The sequence below is a fragment of the Neopsephotus bourkii genome, unplaced genomic scaffold (assembly GCF_033783945.1).
Source record: "Neopsephotus bourkii isolate Nb327-2 ecotype Australia unplaced genomic scaffold, CSIRO-AGI_Nbou_v1 NB_621, whole genome shotgun sequence".
Classification (NCBI taxonomy): Eukaryota; Metazoa; Chordata; class Aves; order Psittaciformes; family Psittacidae; genus Neopsephotus; species Neopsephotus bourkii.
The window spans coordinates 18,234-28,189 of NW_026901121.1; the positions used below are offsets into that span (position 1 = coordinate 18,234).

At 54.7% G+C, this 9,956-nt stretch overlaps 2 protein-coding genes and 1 pseudogene across 2 annotated transcripts; all 3 read left to right on the forward strand.

Moving 5' to 3' along the window:
- Positions 1-1,579: 1,579 nt before the first annotated feature.
- LOC133211615 (feather keratin 1-like) lies at positions 1,580-2,403 on the forward strand. The gene is made up of 2 exons (XM_061352148.1): positions 1,580-1,835; positions 2,069-2,403. The coding sequence occupies exon 2, from the start codon at positions 2,089-2,091 to the stop codon at positions 2,401-2,403; it is 315 nt and encodes a 104-aa protein (XP_061208132.1). The 5' UTR covers positions 1,580-1,835; positions 2,069-2,088.
- A 2,805-nt stretch (positions 2,404-5,208) lies between these two features.
- Positions 5,209-6,017, forward strand: LOC133211616 (feather keratin 1-like). The gene is made up of 2 exons (XM_061352149.1): positions 5,209-5,387; positions 5,621-6,017. The coding sequence occupies exon 2, from the start codon at positions 5,641-5,643 to the stop codon at positions 5,953-5,955; it is 315 nt and encodes a 104-aa protein (XP_061208133.1). The 5' UTR covers positions 5,209-5,387; positions 5,621-5,640; the 3' UTR covers positions 5,956-6,017.
- A 2,637-nt stretch (positions 6,018-8,654) lies between these two features.
- LOC133211617 (feather keratin 1-like) lies at positions 8,655-9,508 on the forward strand (annotated as a pseudogene).
- Positions 9,509-9,956: the final 448 nt, after the last annotated feature.

Below are 9,956 nucleotides of genomic sequence, written 5' to 3' on the forward strand. Positions count from 1 at the left end.
AGCTTGGAGCACTGGGCAGCCATCAAAGGCATGAAATGTAAGCAGCACAAATGCTGGATTCTGCGCCTGGGATGGAGCGATGCTGGACACAAGCACAGCCTGGGAGAGGAGATCCTGGAGAGCAGCCCTGCAGAAAGGCACCTGGGGGTGCTGGCTGGCAGCAGGTTCAATAGGAGTCAGCAGTGTGCCCTGGCAGACAGGGGGCAAACCGCATCCTGGGGTGCACGTGACTCTTCACTCAACTCTTGCTCTGATTTTGGCTACCCCAGCTTTTGGTGTTGCCTGAGTGTCGTGGTTTAAGCCATCCCAGACTGCTTGTTACCTCACTCCCCCCCCTTCTTGCCCTCCCCCTACTCTCGGCGGGACAGAGAGGAGAATCAGAAAGAATGCAGCTCCCCCAGGTTGACATAAGAACAGTTTAGTAACTGAGGTATAACACAAATCACTGCTGCTACCACCAATAATAGCAGTGATAAAGGAAATAACAAGGGAAGAGAATACAACACCTCACCACCAGCCGACTGATAACTCGCCCCCCCCAGCCCGACCAAGCACCGACCGATACCTCACCCAACCCTGCAGTCCACTCAGTCCTTCCGGCTAACTCCCCGTTACATCCTGGGCATGACGTGCTGTGGTATGGAATACCTCTTTGGTCAGTTTGGGTCAGGTGTCCTGTCTCTGCTTCCTCCCGGCTTCCCTCCTTCCTGGCAGAGCATGAGGCTCACAAAGTCCTTGGCCAAACCAAAACATCATTGTTATCAGCTCTGTTCCCAGCTGAAAGTCAAAACACAGCACTGCACCAGCTACCAAGAAGGAGAAAAATGACAGCTACTGCTGAACCCAGGACACTGAGCTATGCTGGGAGCAGCGCCATGAGGTCAAAATGAGGCAGCATTTAGGCAGAACGCGTAGCAAGAAAGGGCTGTAGGGGCAATATGCAGCTATTATCACCTGGAAATTGCTGTCTCCTGCACATCACCTTTTATCTGGCAGTTCGTTATGAAACCACTACATTGTGGAAAGTCATGAGACCAAACCTCCAATCTGGAAGGTACAAAGCATCAGCTAACCCTGAAAGACTTTTGAACCAGATCTAGCAGCACCTGGATTGTTGAGGCTTTCATGTTTCCAGGAGTGACACAAGTAACATCCAAACCATGACAGAGCAAGAAGAAATAGCACTCTTACCATTGGCAGGTAATTATATTTTTTGCTCATGAGCCCCAGTTTCTTGTTTCTTCTTCATTGTTTGTCATTATCACCTCAGGACAAAGTTGAAATAACAGACGATATTGACCTGTAAATCAGAAACGTAAATGGAGCCCAACACTGGGCACAGGTCAGGCTCACCAGCCTCCAGTGTGCCAGATCCACCCTCTTAATTTTCTTACAGATACAAAGGGATGAGCTCTATTTTTGCCAAAAGGAAGCACTGCAAGAAACCCACAAACCACAGCCACGAGTGCCACAGGATGACATCAGTGATGACACCCCCACCGCTCCAATGCTTCTGTTGCATGTTCTGCCAAGTGCCCTGAAATACACCATCAACACCAAGCCTTTGGACTCTAATACTTGAAAGCTGCCGCCAGGGCCAGAAGGGCACGTCCTCAACAGGAGGACATGAACATCCAGAATTCTTGGAAGGAAAACACAACCACAGCTAATTGCTTGCAAGGATCTGCCATGCCCCAGCTGCTTGCACAAACATGCTGTCATGCACAAAGACTGTCTCAGAGCCCTCGGGCACTCCAGCACCAGCATAAAAGCCGGCCCAGCGCCTCTGTCCCTCACTCGCCTCTGCTGACGCCTTCTCCTGCGCGCTCAACAAGGTGAGCCTCAAGCCCCTTGCCCTCTGCTCCTGCCCCCCTGCCCCGGCTCTTCCAGCACGCTCTGCCCCAGCCTCAGCACCCCTCACGCCTCCCCAGCACCACAGCCCCACAGCCCCACACCAGCCTCCCCACTGCCTCGCCCTCCTGCACCACCGCCCCTCGCACCCCCACGCCCTCCGCTCTCCCCACACCCTCTCTTCCATTCTCTCCTCTCCTCTCCTCTCCCCTGCCAGGGCCCCTCCACCCCACACACATGGCCTGCTACGACCTCTGCCGCCCCTGCGGACCCACCCCGCTGGCCAACAGCTGCAACGAGCCCTGTGTCAGGCAGTGCGAGGACTCCCGCGTCGTCATCCAGCCTCCCGCCGTGCTGGTCACCCTGCCAGGACCCATCCTCAGCTCCTTCCCCCAGAGCACCGCCGTCGGATCCTCCTCATCCGCTGCCGTGGGCAACGTCCTCAGCGCCCAGGGAGTGCCCGTCTCCTCTGGGGGCTTCGGCTACGGCCTTGGCTACGGCTTCGGAGGCCTGGGCTGCTACGGCAGAGGAAGGGGATGCAACATCTGCTAAGGGCCTCTGACAGCATGCTTGATATCAGCCTCCCGCACTAATGAAGCCATGGCAATGATTGAAGATGCATGTCCAGGCCATTCCTGATCCATTGATCTGCTCTCCACAGCTCCTCCTCTAAACTCACCAAGAAAGCAAGCAGGCCAAGGGCGAGCTGAAGCTGTTTGTTACCCTTGCCCATGGATCTCATTTTCTTCTCCCACTTCCTTCTCCACTTCACTGCATCTGCTACATCAGGTACTCTCTGTCACAATTGGCATCTCATGAGCTAAGAAAGATTCAAGGGGCCTTTAGCGGGCTTCTCCCAAGTCAGGACAGGAAGACCTCAGTGCTCTGACAACATGTCCTTCAAACAGAAAACCTCAGTGAATGGTCATCCTACTCACACCTTACACCAGCTCTCTACCACCTTATGATTTTACATTTTCATTCCTTTGCCTCAATAAAATTCTTCTGCATCCCAGCCTGTGACTTTTCTTCTTTCTTACTTCAACCAAGGATCTTCCAACTTCACACAGCACAAAGCCAGGACATTGGGGGGGGGAGGGGGGGCGGTGGAAAAGGACCTCGAGGTCTTGAGCACCAAATATGCCACCACAACCAGCAACAACACAGTCTGACATGTGGAGGTCTTCCAGAATGCCATACAAGCCCATCACTGGCTAAAACAAATGATTTTGTAACGCTCCCCCTTGCATGCCTCTGATGAAGTGCCCCTGTCCCACCACACACTGGACTAACTCTCCTCCCCAGCAAGGCTCTCCAGCCCTCCCAGCAAACAGAATCACACAACCATTCGGTTTGGCATAAACCTTTGGATAGCAGCTGCTTCACCCCCTCTGACACAGCAGGGCCACTTATAGCAGCTTGTCCTAACCATGCCCAGTTGGGTTTTCAGTAGATCCCACCCAGGAGACTCCACAACCTCTTCCACCTATTGACCAACCTCACACGGAAAACGCCAATGCCAGTTCCGCAATTCCTTCTTTGCCCATGGAATTCCATCTGTTTTCCCATGTGGCCACAGCCTAATCGCGAGCCTCTGGGCCCAGCCCTTCAGCCGCTTCGCAGTCCACCTCACTGGGCCCTTGTACAACCCAGGCTTTCTCCACTTCTCTAGGAACATGTAATGGGAGACAGTGACAAAGGTTTCCTTCAAGTACAGCTCAACAACAGACATAGCTCGGCCTCTCTCCAACACCCAGTGGCTTCAACAGAAAAGACACAGAGATCGCTCAAGCATAATTTACCCTCTCAAAATCCACATCAAAAACCACAGCCTGTCACCTTGACCTTGCTGGGCATGGCTTTCCTTTCCAGGAAAGTTTTTCATTCACCTCCATGTATACCTTCCACGGGGGAGCCCAAATCTGGACACAGAACTCCAGGTGGTGCTTTGCCAGGGAGCAGAAGAGTGTCCATTCCTTCCCTTGCTGCAAGGCCCTTGGGTATCCCATTCAGGGTGCACGGGTCACCACCCTCTTTGCTGTGCAGTCCTTCTCTGATCTAGCCGTAGGGTCGGTGAGGCACTGACCATCTGGCTGCTGGGTCCCCATTCCAAACACACTAGTATTCCCAGCCCGTGGTCTCACCTTGCTATGGGTTCCACAAATGATGCCTTGGAGGTTCTGCAGCCACCAGCCCCTCTTCACTGCACGGCCCAACAGTGACCCACGCAGGGGATCTCCTGACCAACATCCTCCCTGCTGCAGAATCTTGGGACCAGCTCTGCAGGGGGCCCCAACTCACCATCCCTCTGCTCTGAGGTCACACAGACAGCCCCCAATGTGAGGCCACAATGATCCTCACCTTGGTCCAGACAGGCCCTGCAGGGGACACTGGGACAAGTGCTGGACCAAGCCTGTGACCCAGCCCTGCTGTGAAGGTGGGGCTCTCCGTGGTGTTTACTTTGGCAGGGCACCAAGTGTTCTCTTGAGCTGCTCTATCACTCCTTTTCCTTAAGAGGATGAGGTGAGAAGAATACGACAAAAGGCTCCTGAGTCGAAATAAGGACATGGAGATAACTCACAGGTTTCCAAAGGCGACAAAACACACCTGACTCAGGGAACTTGATTTAAATTATCAAAATCAAAAGTCAGAGTAGAATTATGAGAAATAAAAACAAATCTGAAAACACCTTCCCCCTCTCCCTACCTTCCTTAGGTTCAACTTCCCTCATGAAGTACGTATTCCCTTGCCCAAAATAGCACAAAGGGATGAGGAACTGGGGATTGTCATCAGTTGAACACACATTGTCTCTTCTCCTCTTTCCTTCTCACATTCTTTCCCTGCTCCATCCTGGGGCCCCTTCACGGGAAATGGTCCTCCATTAACTTCTGCAACACAGATACTTCCAAAAGGCTCTACCAGATATGGGGGAAGCTTTGGGCCTCTTTTGAGAAAGCCCCATTGACAAACCTATGCCTACAAAAATCTTTCCAGAGAAACACATTACTCTAAGGGACAACCCAAGAACACAAAGGGCACCGAGACACCCACAGAGCTCACCCAACATGAAAGGACAGGACTACAGCTCCAAAGCCCACACCTGCCTGACAGGGCTGCTACGACATGGTGCCTCCTCATCACAACACATCCCCAAACCACACCACACGAGTGCTGCAAGATGACATCACCGATGTCACCCCACCTCTCCAAAGTTTGGTTTCCAAGTTCTGCACAATCTCTCACATGCCAGCAACACCTTTTGAACTGTCATACTCCCACTAGAAAGCTGCCGCCAGGACCAGAAGGACACATCCTCAAAGGGAGGACATGAAATTGAAGATCTGCAGCAAGGAAAACACAACCACAGCTAATTGCTTGCAAGGATCTGCCATGCCCCAGCTGCTTGCACAAACATGCTGTCATGCACAAAGACTGTCTCAGAGCCCTCGGGCACTCCAGCACCAGCATAAAAGCCGGCCCAGCGCCTCTGTCCCTCACTCGCCTCTGCTGACGCCTTCTCCTGCGCGCTCAACAAGGTGAGCCTCAAGCCCCTTGCCCTCTGCTCCTGCCCCCCTGCCCCGGCTCTTCCAGCACGCTCTGCCCCAGCCTCAGCACCCCTCACGCCTCCCCAGCACCACAGCCCCACAGCCCCACACCAGCCTCCCCACTGCCTCGCCCTCCTGCACCACCGCCCCTCGCACCCCCACGCCCTCCGCTCTCCCCACACCCTCTCTTCCATTCTCTCCTCTCCTCTCCTCTCCCCTGACAGGGCCCCTCCACCCCACACACATGGCCTGCTACGACCTCTGCCGCCCCTGCGGACCCACCCCGCTGGCCAACAGCTGCAACGAGCCCTGTGTCAGGCAGTGCGAGGACTCCCGCGTCGTCATCCAGCCTCCCGCCGTGCTGGTCACCCTGCCAGGACCCATCCTCAGCTCCTTCCCCCAGAGCACCGCCGTCGGATCCTCCTCATCCGCTGCCGTGGGCAACGTCCTCAGCGCCCAGGGAGTGCCCGTCTCCTCTGGGGGCTTCGGCTACGGCCTTGGCTACGGCTTCGGAGGCCTGGGCTGCTACGGCAGAGGAAGGGGATGCAACATCTGCTAAGGGCCATTGACAACCCCCTGACATCAGCAACAACACCCTGGAAGCAACCCAAAGGACTGAGGATGCACATCCACACTGTTCCTGACGTACATCTGCTGTCCAGAGGTTCTACTCCCTAGCCTCCAAGAAAGGAAGCAGAGCCTCTGTTGCCTGGTAACATGCACCATAGACCTCCTCCTCTTCTCTCACTTCCTTCTGTGCATCAGCCATCTGCTATGTCCAGTACTGTGAGCCACAAACAGCATCTCACAGGCTAGGGAAGATTCAGGGGACCTTTAGAGGGGTCCTCCCAATTCAGGGCAGGAAGACCACAGTGCTCTGACAAAATCTCCTGTGAACAGGAAACCTCAGTGGATGGTCGTCCTACTTGCACCTTAGACCAGCTCTCTACCACCTTATACTTTTACATTTTCTCTCTTGTGACAATAAACTTCTTCTGCATTCAAGCCTTTGTCGCCTCCTCTCCTGTTCTTCTACCATGGCTCTTCCAGCTTCATGCAGCCAAAGCCAGGTCTCAACAGGCCATCGGGGTCAGTGAACAAGGGCCACAACCATTTTCCTATGAAATATGCCACCACAGCAGACTGACACATGGAAGCCTTCCAGAACGTGACACAAGCCCATTACTGTCACAAAGAAAGCACTGAACATGACATTGCTCCCCTGTGCACGGCTCTTATGGAGTCACCCCAGGCTCATGAGAACATTTGGATGGGGTCCCAGTGCCAACCACAAAGGAACTCATGGCCGTGTCACCGATTGCTGCGAGGACCATGGGTCTCCCATGCAGGGTGCACTGGTCTCCACCCTCCTGCTCTGGGATCCTCTTCTGACCCAGCTGTGTGTTCCTCTTGCACTGACAGTCTAGCTGCATTTTCCCCATTCCACCCATGTCAGATTCCCCAAGCCATGGTCTCACCTTGCTATGGGGACCACAAATGATGTCTTGGTGGGATGCTTAGGGCGCCACCAGCCCCTCTTCACTGCAGGCTCTAAAACTGGAGGGGCTCTCTGGACCGACCATCCTCCCTGCTGCTCTGTTTCTGGAACAAACCTACAGGGGACCTCAAGCCAAGATCCCTCTGCTCTGAGGTCACACAGAAAGTCCCCACTGTGAGGTCCCCCTCAATGGGGGGAGCCCTGCATGGGGCACTGGGAACAAGGTGCAGGAACATGCCTGTAACCCTGTTCTCCTGTGAAGATGGGGCTCTGAGGTTGTTTGACCTTGGCTGGGCACCAAGTGCTCACTGACCAGCTCTATCACTCCTCTTCCTCAATCGGGTAGGGGAGAAGCTCCTAAGTAGACACAAGGACATGGAGATCACTCACCAGGTCCCAGTAGCAGCAAAACAGACTTGACTCAGGGAAATTACTTTATCAGAAGTCAGAGTAGATTTAAGAGAAATAAAAGCAATTATTAAAACACCTTCCCCCAACCTCTCTCTTCTTCAAAGTTCATCTTCCCTTCTAAATTACTTACTCCCTTGCACAAAACAGCACAGAGGGATGGGAAGGGGAACTGTGGTCAGTTCACCCCACACTGTCTCTGCTCTTCCTTGCCACTCACACTCTACCCCTGCTCCATCATGGGGCTTCTTCCACAGGAAACAGCCCTCCATGAACTTATCTGGCTCCTTCCCACAGGCTCTATCGGACTTGGAAAAAGCTGCTGGCATCTTCTCACGGAAGACAAACCAGCAGCCCAATGGCTACCAAAACATTTCCACGCAAACCCACTACAGCCAGTGACAACCTCACAAGCACAACGGCACCAGGACACCCACAGAGCTCACGCAATGGGAAAGGCCCAAAGCCAGGCTTGGGGACCTGGCAACAAGGTGGGAAGAGACTGAACGCAAAAGAAATGGAAGCTCCTCACAGCCAGCTGTCCTGGGTTTAGCAGCAGCAGTCAGTTTTTCTCCTTCTTGGTAGCTGGTGCAGGGCTGTGTTTTGACTTTCGGGCTGGGAACAGAGCTGATAACAATGATGTTTTGGTTTGGCCAAGGACTTTGTGAGTCTCATGCTCTGCCAGGGAGGAGGGAAGACGGGAGGAAGCAGAGACAGGACACCTGACCCAAACTGACCAAAGAGCTATTCCATACCACAGCACATCATGCCCAGGGGGGAACTGGGAGGTACCCGGAAGGACACGGGGTCGGCCAGGTCGGACTGGTGGTTCGGCGCGTGGTATTGTACTCCTTTGCTTTGCTATTTTCTCTTATCATTGTTGTCGTTGGTGGTAGCGATGCCGATTCGTATTGTACATTATTTGCTAAACTGTTCTTATCTCAGCCCACGGGAGTTGCATTCCTTCGATTCTCCTCCCCATCCCTCTGGGAGCGGGAAAAGAGGGGGGGCAGCACCTGGGAAAGGGGGGGGGACGGACTAACGTGGGCCTCGATTGCTTCCAGCCTGGCACCACTCACTGGGATTGAGTGGACAAGCTGTCTGGCATTGGTTAAACCATGACACCAGCACAGCTCCAAAGCCCAGAAAAACCTGACAGGTTTGCGAGGATATAGGGCCCCTTCTTCACAAGGCACCCACAGACCACAGCACACGAGTGCTACGAGATGACATCACGGACAAAACCCCAACTCTCCAACGCTTTCATTGCATGATCTGCTAAGCGTCCTGAAACGCACCATCAAAACCAAGCATTTAGCCCTTAATATTTGCACTTAAAAGCTGCCGCCAGGGCCAGATGGACACGTCCTCAACAGGAGGACATGCCAATGGAGCGCTGTGGGAAGGAGAACACGCCCCAGCTCATGACTTGCCAGGCTGTGGCACGCACCAGCTGCTTGCTGACAAATGCTGCCATGCGCAAAGGCTGTCCCGCCCCTCGGGGACCAGCATAAAAGCCGGCCCAGCGCCTCTGTCCCTCACTCGCCTCTGCTGACGCCTTCTCCTGCGCGCTCAACAAGGTGAGCCTCAAGCCCCTTGCCCTCTGCTCCTGCCCCCCTGCCCCGGCTCTTCCAGCACGCTCTGCCCCAGCCTCAGCACCCCTCACGCCTCCCCAGCACCACAGCCCCACAGCCCCACACCAGCCTCCCCACTGCCTCGCCCTCCTGCACCACCGCCCCTCGCACCCCCACGCCCTCCGCTCTCCCCACACCCTCTCTTCCATTCTCTCCTCTCCTCTCCTCTCCCCTGCCAGGGCCCCTCCACCCCACACACATGGCCTGCTACGACCTCTGCCGCCCCTGCGGACCCACCCCGCTGGCCAACAGCTGCAACGAGCCCTGTGTCAGGCAGTGCGAGGACTCCCGCGTCGTCATCCAGCCTTCCACCGTGCTGGTCACCCTGCCAGGACCCATCCTCAGCTCCTTCCCCCAGAGCACCGCCGTCGGATCCTCCTCATCCGCTGCCGTGGGCAACGTCCTCAGCGCCCAGGGAGTGCCCGTCTCCTCTGGGGGCTTCGGCTACGGCCTTGGCTACGGCTTCGGAGGCCTGGGCTGCTACGGCAGAGGAAGGGGATGCAACATCTGCTAAGGGCCACTGACAGCATGCCTGAAACCAACCACCCACAGCATGGAAACAACAGCATGGACTAAGGACAAACCTTTGGCCCAATGCTGGTACATGCACTCAACATCTACACCTCCTCCCATCAAAGCACAATGAAATCAAGCAGTGAAAGAGCCCAGTCCGAGCTACCTTTAACCAAGGTCCTTGGGCAATGTCCTCTTCTCTAACTTCCTTCTCTGCATTGCCCCTTCTGCTATGCTCACCCACTCTCCTGTAAACACCTTCTCACATGACAAACCCAGGAGGTACCAACCTTGTGACATTCACTCTGTGGGGCACAAAGATTTCAGGGCCCTGGCAATACCTACGGCATACAAGGTCTTACTGGTGCCCCACTTTAACTCTGACTGGTTCCCTTTCACTTGCTGCTCCTGCCTTTTCACTGTGTTTATATTCAATAAACTTCTCCTGCATCACAGCCTCAGGCCCTTCCTCTTCATTTCTTCCAAAGACTCATCCAACCTCACCCA

What these genes read in the sequence shown, in the direction of transcription:
- LOC133211615 (XM_061352148.1), top strand. Translation starts at nt 2,089, where the DNA reads ATGGCCTGCTACGACCTCTGCCGCCCCTGCGGACCCACCCCGCTGGCC.
- LOC133211616 (XM_061352149.1), top strand. Translation starts at nt 5,641, where the DNA reads ATGGCCTGCTACGACCTCTGCCGCCCCTGCGGACCCACCCCGCTGGCC.